This window comes from Procambarus clarkii, chromosome 18, assembly GCF_040958095.1.
Source record: "Procambarus clarkii isolate CNS0578487 chromosome 18, FALCON_Pclarkii_2.0, whole genome shotgun sequence".
Taxonomy (NCBI): domain Eukaryota; kingdom Metazoa; phylum Arthropoda; class Malacostraca; order Decapoda; family Cambaridae; genus Procambarus; species Procambarus clarkii.
Window position 1 is genome coordinate 41,639,376 of NC_091167.1, and position 24,782 is coordinate 41,664,157.

At 44.8% G+C, this 24,782-nt stretch overlaps 1 protein-coding gene across 1 annotated transcript in view; it reads right to left on the bottom strand.

The window, feature by feature from the left end:
• Positions 1–24,782, bottom strand: part of LOC123754441 (Hig-anchoring scaffold protein) — a gene marked incomplete in the record, with an annotated part of 296,891 nt that overhangs the window by 8,844 nt on the left and 263,265 nt on the right. Inside the window, 6 exon segments of the mRNA XM_069326544.1 lie at positions 11,403–11,597; positions 12,445–12,596; positions 15,347–15,433; positions 17,461–17,620; positions 19,377–19,503; positions 23,212–23,473. Coding sequence (XP_069182645.1) covers positions 11,403–11,597; positions 12,445–12,596; positions 15,347–15,433; positions 17,461–17,620; positions 19,377–19,503; positions 23,212–23,473 — 983 coding nt within the window.

A 24,782-nucleotide genomic window follows, 5' to 3' on the forward strand; every position in this document is an offset into this window, starting at 1 on the left:
ATTTTATTGTGTTTATTGTCTTTACCTTCCATGCTTGCATGTAATAATATAAATAAAAATAAAAAACTTCTTGTGAGTATGAGTATACGGACGACACGGAGGAGACGCACGGCACGGAAGAGACGGAGGACACGGAAGAGACGGAGGACACGGAAGAGACGGAGGACACGGAAGAGACGGAGGACACGGAAGAGACGGAGGACACGGAAGAGACGGAGGACACGGAGGAGACGGAGGACACGGAAGAGACGGAGGACACGGAAGAGACGGAGGACACGGAAGAGACGGAGGACACGGAAGAGACGGAGGACACGGAAGAGACGGAGGACACGGAGGAGACGGAGGACACGGAAGAGACGGAGGACACGGAAGAAACGGAGGACACGGAAGAGACGGAGGACACGGAGGAGACGGAGGACACGGAAGAGACGGAGGACACGGAAGAGACGGAGGACACGGAAGAGACGGAGGACACGGAAGAGACGGAGGACACGGAAGAGACGGAGGACACGGAAGAAACGGAGGACACGGAAGAGACGGAGGACACGGAAGAGACGGAGGACACGGAAGAGACGGAGGACACGGAAGAGACGGAGGACACGGAAGAGACGGAGGACACGGAAGAGACGGAGGACACGGAAGAGACGGAGGACACGGAAGAGATGGAGGACACGGAAGAGACGGAGGACACGGAAGAGATGGAGGACACGGATGAGACGGAGGACACGGAAGAGACGGAGGACACGGAGGAGACGGAGGACACGGAAGAAACGGAGGACACGGAAGAGACGGAGGACACGGAAGAGACGGAGGACACGGAAGAAACGGAGGACACGGAGGAGACGGAGGACACGGAAGAGACGGAGGACACGGAAGAGACGGAGGACACGGAAGAAACGGAGGACACGGAGGAGACGGAGGACACGGAAGAGACGGAGGACACGGAAGAGACGGAGGACACGGAAGAGACGGAGGACACGGAAGAGACGGAGGACACGGAAGAGACGGAGGACACGGAAGAGACGGAGGACACGGAAGAGACGGAGAACACGGAAGAGACGGAGGACACGGAAGAGACGGAGGACACGGAAGAGACGGAGGACACGGAAGAGACGGAGGACACGGAAGAGACGGAGAACACGGAAGAGACGGAGGACACGGAAGAGACGGAGGACACGGAGGAGACGGAGGACACGGAAGAGACGGAGGACACGGAAGAGACGGAGGACACGGAAGAGACGGAGGACACGGAAGAGACGGAGGACACGGAAGAAACGGAGGACACGGAAGAAACGGAGGACACAGAAGAGACGGAGAACACGGAAGAGACGGAGGACACGGAAGAGACGGAGGACACGGAAGAAACGGAGGACACGGAAGAGACGGAGAACACGGAAGAGACGGAGGACACGGAAGAAACGGAGGACACGGAAGAGACGGAGGACACGGAAGAAACGGAGGACACGGAAGAAACGGAGGACACGGAAGAGACGGAGGACACGGAAGAGAAGAGACGGAGGACACGGAAGAAACAGAGGACACGGAAGAGACGGAGGACACGGAAGAGACGGAGGACGTGAAAGAAACAGAGAATAAAACAAGAGGTAATCTCACTCAGTAGTCAAACTCATCTGTGGATTATTTTGATACAAAAAATCCCCCCCTTATTAGCCTAGCAATTATAGGTGCAGTAATCCCCTGTTAGACTAAAATGAGAGGCTTTTAGTGTCGTAACGAGGCTGTCAAAACGACCTCTCTCATCAACGACTCTATTGCCAATCTTTATTACACGGCGATATTAGACACAAATTCGCGATTGCCAATATTTCCAGTTAATGGAGAAGCAGGCGACGCTCTCAGTGCTCCGGGGAAGGCACTGATGAGGAAGATAGTGGTGTCAAAACAGATATATTTCATGAATATATCTTGGAATATATATTGCTTGGGATAACAGTACGGGGGCCAGAAAATATATGACAATACATTATATCTATATAAATAAAAATGTTAATGTTCGTGTGTTCAAAATCGCTTATCTCCGAAAGTTCTTCTCCGATTGCTTTGAAATTTTCACACAACGGTCCATTCGCATCCGAGTGGGTTTTTATATACATTATAGATGTCACGTCTGTGACGGTAAAAAACATGTTTTTTTGAAAAGCTGTGTTTTTCATGTGTTTCATGTGAGGGAAATCTTCGAAACCTCTTTACCGATTGCTTTGAATTTTTGACACAACGTTGCATTCGAATAGGCGCATGTTTTTATATACCTACTAAACACATGCCTCACCTGTAATAGGAAAAACATGCTTTAAAAAAAAACAGTGCCATTTGTTGCTCATAAGAGCAACACACGCGATACTAAATATGTTACGATTGCATTTCAATGTTTCCGATTTCATTGATAAATTAAATTTTCATAGATTTCGATTTATTTTCATTTTGATTTAATTATTTTGTGTGACATTGCATTGGAATTGAGCTGTGTTGTTTACCATAATATTTATTTCGTAAGTATAGTTTATTTTTGTTTACTTGTTCATTGTTTTTCATTTCGTTTTTTAACTGTTTTTCTTATATTTCAGTGATGGGAACATCAGATCATTTGATGCTCCCAATTTTCTGATGAGAACATCAGATCATTTGGGAAGGCATCGGACAAGGGAGTGGGGAATGGTGGGGAGACGAGGGGACTGGAGACGGGGTAATAGTGGGAAGGACGAGGGGACGGGGGAGTGAGGGATGGTTGGGAGGACGAGGGGACGGGGGAGTTGGGAATGGTTGAGATGAGGGGACAGGGGAAAGGGGAATGGAGAATGGTGGGGGAGGACAAGGGGGACAGGGGAGTGGGGGATGGTGGGGAGGAGGAGACGGGGGAGGGGGAATGGTAGGGAGGAGAAGGGGACAGTGGTGCTGGGAATGATTATGAGGACGAGGGGACACAGAAATGGGGGAAAGGACGGAGGACAAAGGGACGGGGGAGTGAGGAATGGTTGTGTGGACGAGGGGATGGGGGAGGGGGGAGCAATGGTGGGTGAGGACTGGGAGACAGGGGGAAGGAAAAAAAAAATATATATATATATATATATATACAACCCGTTCTCGCAAATTTAATAAGTCAATATTGACTTATTAAAAATGTGCATAGGTGACATACTTAACATAATAGATACCCTTAAAAAGATTCATAGAAAACACCGACCTTACCTAACCTTGTTAGTACCTTAAGATAAGCATCTTATTGCTTCGTAATTACAATTATTACCTAACCTATAATAGGTATAGGTTAAGTAATAATTGTAATTACAAAGCAATGAGATGCTTATTAGAATAAGATACTAACAAGGTTAGGTAAGGTCGGTGTTTTCTATGAATCTTTTAAAGGGTATCTATTATGTTAAGTATGTCACCTATGCACATTTTTAATAAGTCAATATTGACTTTACGAATTTGCGAGAACGGGTTGATATATATATATATATATATATATATATATATATATATATATATAAATATATATATATATATATATATATATATATATATATATATATATATATGCGAACAAGCCTGAATGGTCCCCAGGATTATATGCGAATGAAAACTCACACCCCAGAAGTGACTCGAACCCATACTCCCAGGAGCAACGCAACTGGTAACTACAGGGCGCCTTAATCCACTTGACCATCACGGCCGTCAAAAGGAAGTGATAGCCGAGGCTATTTGAGCCACTTAATTAAGTGGATTAAGGCGCCCTGTAGTTACCAGTTGCGTTGCTCCTGGGAGTATGGGTTCGAGTCACTTCTGGGGTGTGAGTTTTCATTCATATATATATATATATATATATATATATATATATATATATATATATATATATATATATATATATCGTCAGACGTAAATATCAGGTGAGTTTATGAAACTCAAGCTTTGCAACTTTGAGCCAGGATTTTTTGGTAAACAAGCTTTGACTATGGAACTTTAAATCTAGCGCTTTGAGTGTGGTAACTCAGGTGCTAACACTTTACACATACAAAAGCTTCATCGGGAGCCTTGACAAGGAAAAACTAACAAATATGACCCGCTGTTGCGGTTAAAGCGGGTGTCATTGTTTACTTGCTATAATATGGGTTGAAGAACCCCATCCCTCCTTCACCTCCCCCTTTGCTCTCCCATTGGATAATAGGGAGAAAATAGTCCAAGTTTTCGCTGGTGAGGAGTACACGGAGTGTCCTTCTCCTCATGTAAGGAGTGCCTGCCTACAGTGGGTTGTTCAATTCGGTTGCATGTAAGCATATTTGCAAATGAAAACTCCACACCCCAGAAGTGACTCGAACCCAGATCGCCAGGAGCACAATGTAACTGGTGTACATGGTACCTTAAACCACTCGACCATCAGTGACCATACAAAAGGCGAAGATAGCCGAGGCTATTTGAACCATCATTCCGACGGCACTTTGATGGTTATCTTGGGCATAGTTATTTCTTCAAATCACCTCACTTTATGGGGCCACGTGAGCAACACAAATGCGAACAATTGTGTTGCTCACGCGAACAAGTTCTTGTTCGCATTTGAGTTGTTGGCGATGGCGTGGCGTCGGTGAAAGGCTCCTGTTTCATACCTCAGTTAGAAGTTGAGGTCGATGATGATGAGCTCTGGTGGGTGGCGTAACGATATCAATGCCATCTAGGTTGTGAAAGCAATTACAATTGCAATTCTCCGGTGGAAGGGTGTTATCCTAGGGCCACCCAGTATACTGTCCGTCTAGCTAATGACGTTTTATGTTCACAGAGGTGACGCAAGGAGGCGATTGGGCTGAAGAGGTCAGTTCACCTTGGGCAGTCCAGAGCTCTTGACTTGATCCTGTGAGAGGACAAAGTGGCCGCCGTCGGTAGTAGCAGTGTGTTAGCTGCTGGATTTATGCAGTGTTGTATGGACCGATGTTCCCGGGATTTAGCCAAGATGAGTTACGAGACGACAGTGGTGCGTCTGTTGAGAAGTGCTGCTGGTGTGTTGCTAGAGGCTTCTGCCAGGGTATTAGCTACCCCTGTATGTGATCATTTGAGACCCCTGTCAGCGTGTTGCTGAAGCCCTCTGTCAGTGTGTATCTGGAGAGCGTCCTTCGCTGCTTGAGCGAAAGACGAAGGACGCAGCAAAGGACTGCGTGCACAAGCAGAGTACATATACACACAAGCAGGAATCAATGAGAGACACAAGCAAGAATCAATGACATGGGACACCATGACGATATGTGTGTGGACTGGCCCATGTGGAGGAAAGTGAACTCGCCGGTGATTACCATTGAGTATGGACAACAAGTCCCTGGACGTAGTGGACTTCCCGGGATTTGATGAATACTGCGGATCTAGTGAGTGTCCTGAGTGAAAGCGACACAGTGTAAAAACGTGTAGTAATACTTAAAGATAAAATATATATATATTGGTGAAGGTGATAATATACTGGTGAAGGTGTAATTGCGTATTGTTTATCCCCCCCTTCCCCCTTTATTCTTTGCACTACTACTTGCCGCAGCCATTTCTTGAAAACTTACCATGGACTCGGGGTATGATCAAGAAGAAGAGGTTATAAGATACGTTAACAGAAAGAAAATATATATATATATATATATATATATATATATATATATATATATATATATATATATATATATATATATATATATATATTTATATATATATATATATATATATATATATATATATATATATATATATATATATATATATATATATATATATATATATATATATATGTTTTGGTAACATATTCAGTTATGGGAGGGAATATGTTCAGCTCCAGGAGTGAACATGTTCACTTTAGCCTCAACTGTAAAGATCTGTAAATAACAAAACATTACAAATATAACTTTTTTTGCTCTGAATAACAGAGACAAACAGAGTACATTGATGGAGACACAAACATAGGACATTGATGGAGAGACAAACATAGGACATTGATGGAGGGACAAGAAGGGTACATTGATGGAGAGGCAAGCAGAGTACATTGATGGACAGGAAAGCAGAGTACATTGATGGAGAGACAAACATAGGACATTGATGGAGAGACAAGAAGAGTACATTGATGGAGAGACAAGCAGAGTACATTGGTGGAGAGACAAGCAGAGTACATTGATGGAGAGGAAAGCAGAGTACATTTATGGAGAGGTAAGCAGAGTACATTGATGGAGAGGAAAGCAGAGTACATTTATGGAAAGGCAAGCAAGTACATTGATGGAGAGGCAAGCAGATTACATGGATGGAGAGGCAAGCAGAGAACATTGATGGAGAGGCAAGCAGATTACATGGATGGAGAGGCAAGCAGAGAACATTGATGGAGAGGCAAGCAGATTACATGGATGGAGAGGCAAGCAGAGTACATTGATGGAGAGGCAAGCAGATTACATTGATGGAAAGGCAAGCAGATTACATGGATGGAGAGGCAAGCAGAGTACATTGATGGAGAGGCAAGCAGAGTACATTGATGGAGAGGCAAGCAGGGCACACAGATGGAGAGGCAAGCAAGTACATTGATGGAGAGGCAAGCAGATTACATTGATGGAGAGGCAAGCAGATTACATTGATGGAGAGGCAAGCAGATTACATTGATGGAGAGGCAAGCAGATTACATTGATGGAGAGGCAAGAAGAGAACATTGATGGAGAGGCAAGCAGATTACATTGATGGAGAGGCAAGCAGAGTACATTGATGGAGAGGCAAGCAGAGTACATTGATGGAGAGGCAAGCAGAGTACATTGATGGAGAGGCAAGCAGAGCACACAGATGGAGAGGCAAGCAAGTACATTGATGGAGAGGCAAGCAGATTACATTGATGGAGAGGCAAGCAGAGCACACAGATGGAGAGGCAAGCAAGTACATTGATGGAGAGGCAAGCAGATTACATTGATGGAGAGGCAAGCAGATTACATTGATGGGGAGGCAAGCAGAGAACATTGATGGAGAGGCAAGCAGATTACATGGATGGAGAGGCAAGCAGAGAACATTGATGGAGAGGCAAGCAGATTACATGGATGGAGAGGCAAGCAGAGAACATTGATGGAGAGGCAAGCAGATTACATTGATGATGGAGAGGCAAGCAGATTACATGGATGGAGAGGGAAGCCGAAAGCATCTGAAGACAAACAGCAGGAAGCGAAGAGACAAGACAGCAGAAAACACCTATGAGATAAGTAAATAACAGTGATATATACACACAAGCAAGAATCAATGAGAGACACAAGCAAGAATCAATGACATGAGAAGCCGTCAAGGTGAGCACGGCCCGGCGCTTGCGCCCCCCCCCCCTTCCCCCCTCTCCACCAAAAATGGGTGGATTATGCCTTCCCCTTCACTGACGAGGCCTTGGCACTGAACGGTCATACCCTTGCAGGTGGGAGGCGGCGACGACCACTCTCCACTCTCCTGGCAGACTGCTTGATCAGCGCCCCGCAAGGTGTGTCCCCGCGGGCAGGTATACACAGCTCGGCCCCCAACACCGCGGCGGATAACCGTCACTCGAGCGGCAGATCTACTCGATCTCAGGACCGGGTCCGGGCACTCTATGTCTAGTGGCAGTACATGGGTATGCAGCCGGGAAGAGGGGGAAATGGGACGGGTGGTGGATAGATAGTCAGCTTGTTGTCTTAAGCTGTTTGGTAATGATTTGGTTTTTTCTCTCATAAAACAGTTACTGCAAAGTGTATTATGATTTAAGGTCTTTGTTTTTTATAGATGTTGATTATTGAGATTTTATGCTACGATGCATGAGAGAACATCAAACGGGGAGAGATAGAAAGATGCTTTGATTAGAGGGTTAGACACAAACACACGCTGTGGGGGGGTGGGGGTGAAGGGGGGGGGGGTTAGCAAGAGGGGGTAATACGCGACTATGGGAGTTTGGCGGGGCCAAGTGTTATTGGGGTTTTAAGGGGGAGGCGGGTTGGTTGTACGTGTCAATGGGGGGCTTAGGGACAGGGTGACACTTCTTTAGGAGGCTGTGAGAAAGAGGAGGGAAGATAATTACCAAGCTCAAGCCCCACGACACAAGTACCCTGACGCAGGCGATCCAGTCATGCACACGTTTCACTCACTCATGACACCCCCCCCCCCCCCATTGAGCTGATATAGTTCACATCAGGCAATATATTTCGTGGTGCACAGCAGGTGCCATCAGCCGCGTCTTGTGGCACTGCTGTGGAGACTACCCAACGGAACGATCTCTGGGGGGTCTTCTGCCCACATGTACAGTGTCAGAGTGAGGTCACGAACATCAACGTGCTGTGTTGAGCCCCGGGGTCAAGTAAGGGAGTAGAGCAGAAGTGCCATTATGCCCAATGGTGAAGCAGGTCAGAGGTGCCATTATGCCCAATGGTGAAGCAGGTCAGAGGTGCCATTATGCCCAATGGTGAAGGTCAGAGGTGCCATTATGCCCAATGATGAAGCAGGTCAGAGGTGCCAAAGCAGCCAGTAGTGAGGAGCAAAGGTTGACACAGTATCAGGCGCTGAGCAAGGACCGTCGTGCCATAAAGTGTGGGGTAAGCAAAGTGTCAGAACAACAGGTGTAGAGGCCAGGATTGAGGACACAAGAATACCAGTTATCACTGCCATGAGTGACAGTACAAAATTTGACTTAAGTGTTCGTTATTATTAACTTGATTTGATGTTTCATTATTAAATGTATTTTGTCATATTAACTAATTACTCATTTTGTGTTTATTTTGGCATTTACTCTTGAGGCCAAGTAATTTAATATATTTTAAATTTTTAACTTGATTACATTGTATTGAAATACTGTTTTTTTCTGCAACCTTTCTTGCATTTTTTGCAACATTCGTGACTTTGTTAAAATTTATTTGAAACATTTATAAACCCATCACCCTAGTTTGCATTCACTATACACTAGACTGTATTCTCAATACCCTAAGTACACTGTACATTACACTCCACACACTGAATCCTTCAATTGCATACAATCTGTACCAAACTCCCTACACTTTGCAATATGCCATCTACACTGTGCCTTGCAGTACATTCACTGCACCATACACTGTTTACTACACTGCATACACTGAAATGCTCATTGTGTACACTGTGACTTGTACTGTGTACACTCACTTACACTGACTACACTGTTCCTTACACTGCATTCACAGATACTTACACTGCCCCCCCCCTCACTGTTTCTTACAGTGCATAGACAAATCAATAAACATCATACATTGTGCATTGTACAGCATACACTGAACTCTACACTATACACTTCTCTCTTACATTACACACATTCTTAATTACACTTTAGTAATGTTCCCTTATACTGCATAAACTGTTCCTTACACACCATACACTTAACCGTACAATGTATACAGTGCTACTTACATACCATGCACTGTTAATTCCACGCCATGAACCGATCCTTACACTGCATAAACTGTTCCTTTCACTACATACACTGCACCCAACACACTAAATTTCAGGCAACTACATGTTCTGTCAATCTCATATATCACTGTAATTACATCTTGGTCTACTTGAACAACTTTATAACATCTTGATTTTAGGAAGCAATCTTAAGTTGTAAACTTGATCCCTAACTTAGAAGACAACATGTAGTGGCGATGTAAGGGAAGGCGGGACGGGACAGCTGGAGATGGAAGGGAAGAAGGGAAGGAATATATATATATATATATATATATATATATATATATATATATATATATATATATATATATATATATATATGCGAACAAGCCTGAATGGTGAATGGTATATAATCCACTTCTGGGGTGTGAGTTTTCAGTTATATATATATATATATATATATATATATATATATATATATATATATATATATATATATATATATATATATATATATATATATATTTATAAAACAAGCAGAGCACATGTTTATTTATGTTGTGCGACAAACGGAGAAGAAACTGAGCAAGAGGAACTACTTAATTTTGCAGTAGTTGCAGAATTCATTAAGATGCATTGTTAGAAGAAGAATTGCAAGCGAGAATACATTCACTTTGTCAAGAGAGGCGTCATTGTGGAGTTCTCTACATCTCATGCTGAAAGACATACATGGTAGATAGACAGACATACAGGTAGACAGACAGACATACAGGTAGACAGACAGACATACAGGGTAGGCAGACAGACAGACAGACATAAAGGTAGACAGATTGGCATACCATGAAGCTGAGACTCATCAAGCTTATTTTAAAAATTTGTTTAATTAAATTATATTAAGTGAAGATTTTTAAGAGTATTATGATCATAAGCAATACTGTAGCAGCAATAATAGTAAAAATAATAATATTAATATGAATGATAATACATATTATTAAAAAATGTTGAAGTAATAAAGATGGCAAATTATTTCCACATAAAAATTATGCAAACTAAAGCTGAAAGATAATTGCCAATCATCAATCACAATCAGTTAAATATTACTGCCTTTATTTTATCTATTCTTAAAACATTAAACAATTCCAAGAAAATTTATTAAAAGCCATTTAAATATATTATGTCAGCAATTGTAATACATTTAAAAATATATAACATTATAATAATGATGAATATGGTATATATATATATATATATATATATATATATATATATATATATATATATATATATATATATATATATATATATATATATAAAGGAAGTATTTTAGTATCTAAAATACAGAAACGCTTCAACCACAACAACCACTACAACCACAATTTGTTTACACACAACTGTCACAAATCCAGTTCCCTCCCCCCCCCCCACTCCCCACACCATCACCACACTATATCGTGATTGAAGAATTATAGAATCTTTACCACAGCGTAAACACATAGCGTCTTTAACACAGTTCTACCCATCCACAACCACTTTTGTGATAGACAACCACCACAATCAGAGAGCCCACCATCATCACAACCACCACCTTAAAAACAACCCCATCTTCAACCACAATTTCCACTACAACTTCAACCACATCCAGTGAGGTTGTTATTATAACTGATGTGGTGGGAGGAAAGGATTGGAACTTAGAGGACAAGATTGGAGAATTAGGGAAGAGAGAGAGAGAGAGAGAGAGAGAGAGAGAGAGAGAGAGAGAGAGAGAGAGAGAGAGAGAGAGACAGACAGACAGACAGACAGACAGACAGACAGACAGACAGACAGACAGACAGACAGACAGACAGACAGACAGACAGACAGGCAGATAGACAGACAGACAGAACTCCCCCACTTCCTCGCCACTCATCCACACAGTTCTCCATCACCTCATCCTTCAAACATATATTTCTTTCACCACCCACCTCTCCCTATCCCCCTCACTCACACACCCCCAGCTCTCTCTCTCCCTCTCCCTCCCCTAGACTTACTCTCACACCGGGGTATGGGCGCCGACCAGTTCCCTGAGGGCAGACAGGTAATCTGGTGCGCCCCCACTAACGACGACCCCGGAGTACACGTGAAAGTCACTACGGTGCTCATTCGCGTCTCCTCCGGAGGTTCGTATCGAAGTGAGGTGAGTTCGTCCGACTTGTTCAGAGTGGCGATGTCCGGACAGTGGATGGCTGTTGGAGGAGAGAGTGGGTTCATTTTTGGAGAGGTGGTGGATGCGTGGATGCTCTTGCACGAACAGCAGGCGGGTGAGTGGATTCTTAGTTCTGGTATGGGTGGGTGAGTGGATATCAGTTTAAAGATGAGATGGATGAGAGGATTCCAATTTCATTGTTAGATGAATTAGTGAATTTTTCAATTGAGTGGAGAATTATGATTCGAGTCTATTTTGGAGAGGGAGGATGGATGAGTAAATATTCAGGGAGACAGATGAAAACATAGTTGTCAGGTGTGTACTGGTTGAGTCAGTCGTTGTTGAGGACAAAAACAATTGGTTGGGTGTGTGAGTGAGATAATGTCTCTAGATGAGTGAGTGGATGGCTGAAGATGAATGCGTGAATAGATCATTGCATGAGTTGAGATGAACGACTATTATAAAGATTCGCCTAAGTGAAGATGATGATAGTGAGGTTCCTGGACCTCACTATCCAAGTGGTCTGGCACAGTAAGAACTTAACCAGACTTCCTCCTACAAAGAGGCATTAATTAAGGTCTGTAAAGGCAAATGAAAACAAATCTAACTTGAATTTAGATTTCTAACTTGAATGTTTAGAATAAAAAAATATTGCATTGTAGACTAAATTAAGTAAATATTCATCTCGGGTTCATCTAAAACAATATATATATATATATATATATATATATATATATATATATATATATATATATATATATATATATATATATATCCCATTTGGAATCTAATGAGTGATTACACCCGGACACCTATTTGTCGCCACACCTGGCATATTACCTGTCGTCACACACCTGCCAGCAAGGCCCCAAGGGAGACTAACTCACCTTTGATCTCGACCTTGACAATGTGTTTGTGACCGAAGGGCGTCACACAGGCGTAGGCTCCCGAGTCCTTCTCCTGGGCCTTGAAGATGGAGAGTCTGTACTCCAGCTGCATGTTGCGACCCGGAGCGTTCGCCCACCCGTTCGGGTACGGCCTGATGTGGTCAGAGGCAGAGGGAAGAGAGAGAGAAGAGACGGAACAAGAGAGGTACAAAGCGGAAAAAGACCGGAATATAGTGCGTGCAGAAAAACGAGAGGGAGAGGAGTAACAAGCAGTTGAAGGTAGGGGAAGCAACATATAAAGAGAGATAGAGGGTGTTGGAGGAGGAATAGTGGTTGTGGAAAGGGAAGGTACATACCATGGGAGAGGGATTGAAGGGGGGAAGGAAGGGAGATGTTGGAAAACGTAGGAAGAATTGGGGAGGTAGGTGGCGTGCATGGTACAGACGGAAAGTACGTACAGAGGAGGGTTTAGAATAGGGAAGAGAAATGGGTAGAACGAAGAGACGCGGGTAGAAGAGAAAGAACAATCGGTTAATGTGTGCCATGAGGGAGCTCTTGTATGACTTAATATCTGTGTCTCTACCGACATAAATGTCGCATTAATCAACAGTAATCTGACAAACCTAATTTTCTTAACCACTGATTTTGTCAAACAATATATTTTGCTTTGATCTAGCAAGATGATCTAGCCTAAATATGCCTATTTCCTAACTCTGCTTAGCATATATATGCATATATATATATATATATATATATATATATATATATATATATATATATATATATATATATATATATATATATATATATATATAGTATAATTTATTCATTATATCCTTCGACACAATAAATTAATAGTATTAATTTATACAAATAATGAAATAGTGATTGGTGGGACTAAATTAGAAAACGGGTGCAGAGGTTTCATCTTTGAAAATATCCTACAAGAATCCGGCTTATTATTAAGGAATTTCGCCACAACAGATATGAAACGAAACGTAATAATGATTAAAATTAACACAAATATTTTCATTAATTTTCATACTCATATCCTAAGTCATTTTCCCAGGGACAGCTTTTCCTGCCGCCACTACGCTACTGGACCGAACGGAGTATCATCATGGGTACTAAAAGACTGCACAGAAGCACTTTGTTTGCCACTCTCCATAGTGTATAGTAGGTCACTAGAGATGGGAGACCTACCAGAAATATGGAAGACAGCTAATGTAGTACCAATATACAAAAAGGGTGACAGACAAGAAGCACTGAACTACAGGCCAATGTCCTTAATTAATTAACTTATATGTATGGTATCCGAGGAAAGACTACGAGAACTAATCGTCACATCGCTAGAAGATAGAAGGTTTGGGTACACATGATCACCCATACATGATTCCCAGAGGAACTGATAAGGTATATAAAAACACATTATTAATACAGGTTTCACACGCAAAAGGGGACACAAGTGGAAAATGAACACCCAAATGAGTCATAAAGATATTAGAAAGAACTTTCTCAGTGTCATAGTTAACAATTAGAATGCCTTAGAAAGTGAGGTGGTGGAGGTTGACGCCATACACAGTTTCAAATGTAGATATGATAGAGCCCAATAGGCTCAGGAACCTGTACACCAGTTGATTGACAGTTGAGAGGGGGGACCAAAGAGCCGAAGCTCAACCCCCGCAAGAACAATTAGGTGAATAATATTAGATGAGTGCACCGTCCCTAACCCGAGGACACACGACCAGCTCCCTTTTGACACCTGCCCAATACCCAAACTCTTGACACCTGCCCAATACCCAAACTCTTGACACCTGCCCAATAACCCAAACTCTTGACACCTGCCCAATACCCAAACTCTTGACACCTGCCCAATAACCCAAACTCTTGACACCTGCCCAATACCCAAACTCTTGACACCTGCCCAATACCCAAACTCTTGACACCTGCCCAATAACCCAAACTCTTGACACCTGCCCAATACCCAAACTCTTGACACCTGCCCAATAACCCAAACTCTTGACACCTGCCCAATAACCCAAACTCTTGACACCTGCCCAATACCCAAACTCTTGACACCTGCCCAATAACCCAAACTCTTGACACCTGCCCAATACCCAAACTCTTGACACCTGCCCAATAACCCAAACTCTTGACACCTGCCCAATACCCTAAACTCATGACACCTGCCCAATACCCAAACTCTTGACACCTGCCCAATACCCTAAACTCTTGACACCTGCCCAATAACCCAAACTCTTGACACCTGCCCAATACCCTAAACTCTTGACACCTGCCCAATACCCTAAACTCTTGACACCTGCCCAATACCCAAACTCTTGACACCTGCCCAATAACCCAAACTCTTGACACCTGCCCAATACCCAAACTCTTGACACCTGCCCAATACCCAAACTCATGACACCTGCCCAATAACCCAAACTCATAACACCTGCCCAATAACCTAAACTCTTGACACCTGCCCAATACCCAAACTCTTGACACCTGCCCAATACCCTAAACTCTTGACACCTGCCCAATAACCCAAACTCATAACACCTGCCCAATAACCTAAACTCTTGACACCTGCCCAATACCCAAACTCTTGACACCTGCCCAATAACCCAAACTCTTGACACCTGCCCAATACCCAAACTCTTGACACCTGCCCAATACCCAAACTCATGACACCTGCCCAATACCCTAAACTCTTGACACCTGCCCAATAACCCAAACTCTAGACACCTGCCCAATACCCAAACTCTTGACACCTGCCCAATAACCCAAACTCTTGACACCTGCCCAATAACCCAAACTCTTAACACCTGCCCAATACCCTAAACTCTTGACACCTGCCCAATAACCCAAACTCTTGACACCTGCCCAATACCCTTCCACTTACACTAGTCCTCCGACGGCTTTCGGCTTTCCTCCTCCCTTTCCACCTTTCTTGCTTCCCTTCCTTCGTCTCTTCTTTCCCGGCAGGAGCCTGTGTGAAACAAGCGGCAGTCATCAATGGTGGAAATGAAGTTGAAACAAATAATTACTTAAAAAAGGGAATGGGGGGGGGGGGGCAAGAAATTATCACATCAAGAGGTTTTTATAAAACAGGATCGATATTAATAAAGTAATAATCATATATATATATAGTAAGGCAGGATATTATCATAGCCTGCTAAGGGATAAAGTTAACAGGTTATGGTAGTTACTGTGGCTATCGTGAACTCTAGTGAGGCGTTAATTAGGTTATTATGGTGGTAAATGGCACATAGGGTGGCAGTATTGGGAAGTGTGTGGGTGGGTGAATTGGATGTCAATAAGGGGCAGTGTGTCTGTGAATTGGATGTCAATAAGGGGAAGTGTGTGGGTGAATTTGATATCAGTATGAGGAAGTGTGTATGTGAAAATTGGGTGACTAGTATAGAGTGTAAAGGTGAGATATATATCAGTATGAAGGGTCACGTAGGAGATGTGTCAGTATGCAAGAGGTTGTTGGGTGACAGGGTTGTTAGTATGATCATTATTATGGATGAGAGGGGTATCAGGATGACTGAGGAGGGTGTTAGTATGGAGGAACGTGTGAATTAGGATGGCGTCGGAATGGAGAAGTGATGTATGCCAGTATGAATAATGAATAGTATATTCATTGATGAATAGAGGAGGAAAAAATGTCTTGGTATGGAACAGTATCTAAGTAAAAAGGGGGTATTACTATTGAAGTATGAGTGTGTGTGAGACAAGTTTAAGTATGAGAATGAGTGTATGAGTAAAAAGTGACGATAGCCATATAACGGAGAGTGTGAGGTGAAGGTGAGCCATCAGTATGGAGTATGTGGAAAGAGAGGCACCAAGAGAGGGGAGTGTGTATGGTTTAGGGGTCAGTTCTGGGACCCTTTGTACACTTTGACCCTTTGCACACACTGAAAGTGTGTGTGTGTGTGTGTGTCTGTGTGTGTGTGTGTGTGTGTGTGTGTGTGTGTGTGTGTGTGTGTGTGTGTGTGTGTGTGTGTGTGTGTGTGTGTGTGTTCGTGTGTGTGTTCGTGTGTGTGTTCGTGTGTGTGTTCGTGTGTGTGTGTGTGTGTGTGTTCGTGTGTGTGTTCGTGTGTGTGTGTGTGTGTGTGTGTGTGTGTGTGTGTGTGTGTGTGTGTGTGTGTGTGTGTGTGTGTGTCCGTACACTGGAGTGTGTGGATAAGAGAAGTGTCAGTGCAGATGAGTGTATGGAATAGAAGTGTATTGTTGGAAAGGGTGAATTAATAGGATAGGGAGAATGAAGGATTGTGTTAGTGAGGAAAGGTTATTGTGTTAGAGAGTAAGGTGAATTTTCTCACCATCAAATAATATTGATGGTGAGGGCCTCCGGCTGTGTTCTGGAGGGCCAATCAACATTGTGACTTCTTGAGTGCAAGACCAGGGTCAGTAGGATGGCTAAGGAGGCTTCAAGTCCAGGGTCAGTAGGATGGCCAAGGAGGCTTCAAGTCCAGGATCAGTAGGATGGCCAAGGAGGCTTCAAGTCCAGGGTCAGTAGGATGGCCAAGGAGGCTTCAAGTCCAGGGTCAGTAGGATGGCCAAGGAGGCTTCAAGTCCAGGGTCAGTAGGATGGCCAAGGAGGCTTCAAGTCCAGGGTCAGTAGGATGACCAAGGAGGCTTCAAGTCCAGGGTCAGTAGGATGGCCAAGGAGGCTTCAAGTCCAGGATCAGTAGGATGGTCAAGGAGGCTTCAAGTCCAGGGTCATTAGGATGGCCAAGGAGGCTTCAAGTATAGGGTCAGTAGAATGGCCAAGGAGGCTTCAAGTCTAGGGTCAGCAGGATAGCCAAGGAGGCTTCAAGTCCATGGTCAGTAGGATAGCCAAGGAGGCTTCAAGTCCAGGGTCAGTAGGATAGCCAAGGAGGCTTCAAGTCCAGGGTCAGTAGAATGGTCAGATTCAGAATAGGGCTGTAAATGCCTCGTGACGAGCCGTGAGCACCACTTGGAGTTAAGTGTTACTGTGAAGTGTTACTGTGAAGTGTAGGTACTCACGAGCTGGCAAGGGAGACGTTCCACTTGGGAGTGCCGTGTCGCCGCATGAAGAGGCACTCAAGGTGCAGGACAGTGCCAGGGTACACCACCAGCTTGCCATCGTTGCTCTGCGCCATGGGCCCATGCTCGTTACGGAAGAGTATTGTGGGCGGCTTGTCCACTGCGGCAGAAGACCGGTTTCGAGTGCACTTGAAAAGGAATTGGATGTCGCATGTACTTGAGGTGAAATTGTAAATTGAACTAGTCTGCATTTCTGGAAGAGCTGGGACGAAAAGACTCTTGAGATGGATTTGGACACAGTTGAAGAAGAGCAGAGTTGACAATATACTTGAAGAGGAGTAGAATTGACAATATACTTGAAGAGAAGCTGGATTATGAAATATTAGGAGAGGAGCTGTGGTGAGAATGCACTCAAAGAGCTGGGCTGGAGACACACTTAAGGAACTGGGTTGGAAACGCACTTAAAAAGTTGGGTTCAAGACACACTTAAAGAACTGGACTGAACTTGAGGAGAGAATGTTGACTGAGATCAATGTTAGACAAAAATGTTGAGACAAACCAAGAGAACATCGGCAGAAGCTTGAGAAACAGATGATCCACAGAGATTTTCAAAATTTTCTTTAAACATAAAATTAGTGGGAAAATGGAAACGGTTTTAGTAAAAGAAAATCCTGCTCGATAAACTTGATGGAGTTCTACTAAAAGATGTCAAATCAAATACGAGAGAAGGATGAGGGGACTATATAATCCCCGATTGTCAGAAAGCATTTGATAGGATTCTGCTGCAAGAAAGACTCCTACTCAAATTTAAAGAGACAGGCTGTTGCATCGGCAAGCGTCCTGAGGGGGGTCAAAGAGTATCTCTCAGGAAGGAAGCAAAGGGTTATAGTAAGAGCAGAGGCATCAGAGTAGAGAGAAGTTACAAGTGGATACCCCAAAGGTCGGTTCTAGGCCCCCATCCTGTTTCTAATATATGTCCTGACAAAGGAACTTGGCTACTTCATATCAATGTTTGTAGAAATGCAAAATTAATGAGAAGACTCAGAACAGAGATAAATAGCGATGTATGGTATAGGGATTTGGACACAGTAAAGAAGTGGTCTGAAAAAGGCAGCTAGATGTTAACCTAGCCAAATGCAAAGTTATGAGGATTGGAACAGGAGTTCGAAGAGCAGTTCAGCAGTGTAGGATGAAGGGAAGACGGATTCTTCAATCAGAAAGGGAGAAAGACCTGGGAGTAAACTTAACCCCAAAATCTGATGACTGAAGCCCACATCAGCAAAACAACAACAGCTGCATATGGCATACTGGCCAACGTCTGTGTATCTCTCAGAAACTTGGAAAAGAGCTTTCCGGGCCCTATAAACAGCGAAGGTGAGACCCACTCTTGAATATGCATCCTCAGCATGGAACCCTTACCTGGAAAAGGACAAGGAGAAGCTAGTAAACGTACAAAGACATGCAAAGAAACTCGTTCCTGAGCTGAAGGGATTGAGCTATGAGGAAACACTGAGGGAACTGGACCTTACCACACCGGTGGAAAGAAGTGTTAGGCGGGTAAGATAACATAAGATTCTAAGGAAAATTGACAACGCAGACAAAGCAGCATTTTTCTAAGCTAGGAAGAGCAGAACGAGGGGTCATAGATGGAAACTAGAAATGCAAGTGAGTCACAGACACGTTAGAAAGAACGTTTTCAATATTAAAGCTATCAATACCTGGAACAGGTTTGACGATGAAGTCGTTGAAACTAATTCGATGCAAATTTTGATATGCAAATATGATATAAACGTGAAAAATGAGTCATTGCATTAATCTAAGAACGTTCGGAAGGAGGGGCTAGGAGCCCCACTGGATCCTGTAAGCACATCTAGGTGAGTACATCCACGTGATTAGACAGGTAGACAGAGACGTACGGGAGTAGTCGTTCTCTTGGTTGAGGCCAAAACACGCAGGCTTCTCGCCGTTCCAAACACCGTCGACACAGCGACGATGAGTCGACCCAATCAGCGCGTACTTGCCGATATCAACACACCGGGACACCTGTGGATTACACCGTCAGAAGAGTGTTACTGTGGTAGTGACTGGGAGGGAGGGGGCGCTACTGTGGTAGTGACCGGGAAGGAGGGGGCGCTACTGTGGTAGTGACCGGGAGGGAGGGGGCGCTACTGTGATAGTAACCGGGAGGGAGGGGGCGCTACTGTGGTAGTAACCGGGAGGGAGGGGGCGCTACTGTGGTAGTGACCGGGAGGGAGGGGGCGCTACTGTGGTAGTAACCGGGAGGGAGGGGGCGCTACTGTGATAGTAACCGGGAGGGAGGGGGCGCTACTGTGATAGTAACCGGGAGGGAGGGGGCGCTACTGTGATAGTAACCGGGAGGGAGGGGGCGCTACTGTGATAGTAACCTGGAGGGAGGGGGCGCTACTGTGGTAGTAACCGGGAGGGAAGGGGCGCTACTGTGATAGTAACCGGGAGGGAGGGGGCGCTACTGTGGTAGTAACCGGAAGACAAGAGGCTCTACAAGGGGAATGAACCGGGAGAGAGGGAGACAATAAGTTCAAACTTGAAGACCCACGTAGCAAAAGGCATCAAGTAGGACCGTTGGCGGCCTGGAAACCATTATTATCAGTGATACATATGGGGATGTGACAATGTCGGACCACGGAGGAAAAATGAAACAGGAATTTCCTTAAGTACTTTCGTATATTAATACATCTTCAGAAGGAGTGAAGATGTATTAATATACGAAAGTATTTAAGGAAATTCCTATTTCATTTTTCCTCCGTGGTCTGACATTGTCACATTTTTAATCACGTGTTTATTTTCGTGATATACACACATATGGGGATATCTTTAATAAGTTTATTTAGTTCCCAACATATGGCTGAGAACGCCACTTCGTGAACTTCCAGTTTCAAAATATTTATGCTTCGGGAACTTCAATTAAACAGTACACTTACTGTTCGATTAGACGAATAACCTGGGGCCCGATTTACGAAGCAGTTACGCAAGTACTTACGAATCTGTACATCTTTTTTCAATCTTTGGCGATTTTGTTTACAATTATTAGACAGTTAATGAGCTCCGAAGCATCAGGAGGCTATTTATAACAATAAGAACAGTTGATTGGGAAGTTTTCATGCTTGTAAACTGTTTAATAAATGTAAACAAAGCCGCCAAAGATTGAGAAAAGATGTACGAGTTCGTAAGTACTTGAGTAACTGCTTCGTGAATCTGGCCCCCTGATTTTTGTTTCAGTAATTGAATTTGTATTTGAGCAAGTATTTAACAAAATATTGTTGTGTACCGAGTCCTGGCATAAATCTAAACTCTCTGGATTACATTTATCATGTTTGACAAACTCATTGAAGAATAATTCGTTAAAGCATCCATAACAATCCGTAACAGATGAATAATCCGTAATAACAAGATTCACTAGGAAATCACAATAGAGTGGTATATCTATGAGAAAAATCAACATCATCCTATTGTTGAGTTAAACCTCTTGAGTGGGATGGGCATCATGGGTCACCCCAGACACGCACCTTAACACATTCCACCAGGATATGGTATAATGTTATTTAACAAGGGATCCACCCGAATCCATAAGTAATTTTAAAGCACCGAACTGGTAGGGAGGGAAACTATTAGTAGAAGCACCAAGCCAATATGACTATATACCACTTGGAAGGGGTCAGGATATGGATTTGGGATGGGACGGGGTAAAATGAAATGCTGTCCAACGACTTGAACGGTCGGGAATTGAACGCCGACTTGCATGCAAGTGGGATTAGCTACCGTAGTTGTAGCTAATCCATTTTTTTACAAATAATCTGCTTACACTCTGGTGCATCTAATGGAGTTCTCCTCAAAACGCTCCCTTCAAATACATATAATTAGAATGTACACTCTTAGTGGATTTGGGTGAACCCCGGGTAAAATTTTAAAATATCAAAGGTGCGTGTCTAGGGTGACCCATGACGCTGATTCGATGCCCTTCCTGCACTAGTGATGTTCGCAACAACAAGATGTTAAAGATCTGGATCAAAAATTATCTGAATTAGATTTGAGATAGCAACATAGATGGTCTCTCTCTCTCTCTCTCTCTCTCTCTCTCTCTCTCTCTCTCTCTCTCTCTCTCTCTCTCTCTCTCTCTCTCTCTCTCTCTCTCTCTCTCTCTCTCTCTCTCTCTCTCTCTCTCTCTCTCTCTCTCTCTCTCTCTCCTCTCTCTCTCTCTCTCTCTCTCTCTAAGCCTCCAAAGTTGTGACCAAAGTGATTAAAGTTGTGACTGACATCAGATAGGCGTACAAGTACTGTGGAATAATTAGGATTGACTTTGTTTTTTCTTGAGACCTCCGTAGTGACGTTTGTCTCTAGTTTTGTTAGTAAATCTACGGAACACATCGGGCTCAGGTGCGACCCTTCGAGTGCTTTTCGAGGGGAGTTATTAGGGTCCTGGGAGAGGAGGAGTTATTGTGGGTCCTGGGAGAGACGACGTTAGTAAGGTGCTACCGGAAAAAGAGACAATTACTGGGCGTAGGAACCGGAAAGATGCGTTACTGCGACTGGAATGGGAGGTTATCTTGAGATCTTGAGGTTATCTTGAATTGATTTCGGGGCTTTTAGTGTCCCCGCGGCCCGGTTCTCGACCAGGCCTCCACCCCCAGGAAGCAGCCCGTGACAGCTGACTAACTCCCAGGTACCTATTTTACTGCTAGGTAACAGGGGCATAGGGTGAAAGAAACTCTGCCCATTGTTTCTCGCCGGCGCCCGGGATCGATCCCGGGGCCAAAGGATCACAAGTCCAGCGTGCTGTCCGCTCGGCCGACCGGCTCCTAGGAGGGCAGGAGTTGGTCTGGAAACGATAACTGAAAAAGTTACTAAGATAACTGCAAGAATGTGGCGCTTGGACAAATCCACAACCACGGCCTTAATGAGGGTTCGAACCCATGTGCAGGATGCCACGAAGTTAACTGTACCACGAAGTAGTTACGGCGCTTATTACGAGGGAAAAGTGGAATGATGGACAAATCAATTAAAACATTAACAGTCTACGGAATACACTAACAATAAGTAGGATTACCAATAAACAGAAATTGATTGTATTTATATAACATTAAAATTTGGAGAGATAACCCAAATAAACAAAACTAGGGATATAACCCCTGCCACTTTCCACGTGACCTGCGACACTTGACCGTGTTGATCACTCTCTGAGCATGACCTGAGTGCCAATTGAGCGCTCCCTCTGACCACGGAGCGGGTTATGATTGATATTAATCCCCCCTTGAGCGCAGTGATGTAATGGCTAACAGGGCCAGATAATGCAATGAAAACTTAACACTATTGGCAACTTGAGCACTAAGAAATTGTATGTGACTGCAGTCAGGTATGTGACTGCAGTCAGGTATGTGACTGCAGTCAGGTATGTGAAGGCAGTCAGGTATGTGACTGCAGTCAGGTATGTGACTGCAGTCAGGTATGTGACTGCAGTCAGGTATGTGACTGCAGTCAGGTATGTGACTGCAGTCAGGTATCCCATCTGGTACACGTGTGTAATAAAGCCCGCTTAAGCCCTAGGAGAGGAGACTAATGCCTGTTATAGAATACTAAAAAAAACGACCCTTAAACCCATTGTCTCTACACCATTACATCACAGCAACTCACATCCCCCCTTCCCACACCTCACACCATCCCATCACTACCCCCCCCCCCCTTCTACCCTTCCACCCCTTACCCCATCCCACTCACCAGCTCCGCTCCCGGCTCGAAGACGACGTCCTCCTCTGTGATCTCTTGGTCGTTGAAGAAAGTAACAAGATTGGGCTCCGTCTTACTCCAGGAGCAGGTCTTGTTGCCGTAGCTCTCCTCCTCGTCTGCGCCCTCTGCCTCGCAGGTGGTCGGGGGGCGCAGCCCCTGCCAGGACCCGTCCATACACGTCATGTCCCACGTGGTCTTGACCCCAATGTTGTTGGTCTTGCAGTTGAAGGTCACGGTGGTGCCATCCGGGAATCTATACCAGAGGGAGCAGGTCAGGGACGACCATTAGCAGGTGAGAGGGGAGTGGGACGAAGATGGGGGGAAGGAGGGGATCTTCAACAGGTGGGAGACAGGTGGGGTGTGTACCTTCACAAGGGGGGGGGGGGGGGAGGAAGGTAAAGGGTGGGGGAAGTTTCACCTGGATCAGGAAGGTAATGGAGGCTTTCACCAAGAGAGGCAGGTGGTACTTTCACCAGTTGGGTCAGGTGAGGGGGGACCTACACCGGGTGAGGAGGAACCTACACCGGGTGAGGAGGAACCTACACCAGGTGAGGGGAACCTACAACAGTAGGGGGCTTGAGAAGGGGAAAATGTGACGTCACGAGAAGTGGTAGTTGTTTCCAGACAACAAGAAACAATATTTCTTTCCAAACGCGGAACAAATTAATGTGTTTGGTGTTGGGTTTGTAGTTGAAGGGTGTAGGGAGTGTCGAATGGGGTGGGTATGGCGTGGGTAGGGAAACTGGGGTGGGTATAGTGTGGGTAGGGAGAGAGGGGGTGTGTAGGCAGGATACTGTGTAAGAAAAAGACTAAATCGTCACCACACATCCCACGTAGACAACAGCCTGGAGCCGTCAAGCTCCAGCAAGAAAATTTTGAGAAAAATTTCGAGAGCTGCAGAATGCATATCACCCTTTTCCCCCAGCCACCAGGTGGGGTAAATGGGTACTATCTTTAGCAGGGAGCTGGGGTTTAGCAGGAAGGCAGGGGTTTAGCAGGGAGGCAGGGGTTTAGCAGGGAGGCAGGGGTTTAGCAGGAAGGCAGGGGTTTAGCAGGAAGGCAGGGGTTTAGCAGGAAGGCAGGGGTTTAGCAGGAAGGCAGGGGTTTAGCAGGGAGGCAGGGGTTTAGCAGGGAGGCAGGGGTTTAGCAGGGAGGCAGGGGTTTAGCAGGAAGGCAGGGGTTTAGCAGGGAGGCAGGGGTTTAGCAGGAAGGCAGGGGTTTAGCAGGAAGGCAGGGGTTTAGCAGGAAGGCAGGGGTTTAGCAGGGAGGCAGAGGTTTAGCAGGAAGGCAGGGGTTTAGCAGGGAGGCAGGGGTTTAGCAGGGAGGCAGGGGTTTAGCAGGGAGGCAGGGGTTTAGCAGGGAGGCAGGGGTTTAGCAGGAAGGCAGGGGTTTAGCAGGGAGGCAGGGGTTTAGCAGGGAGGCAGGGGTTTAGCAGGGAGGCAGGGGTTTAGCAGGGAGGCAGGGGTTTAGCAGGAAGGCAGGGGTTTAGCAGGGAGGCAGGGGTTTAGCAGGGAGGCAGGGGTTTAGCAGGGAGGCAGGGGTTTAGCAGGGAGGCAGGGGTT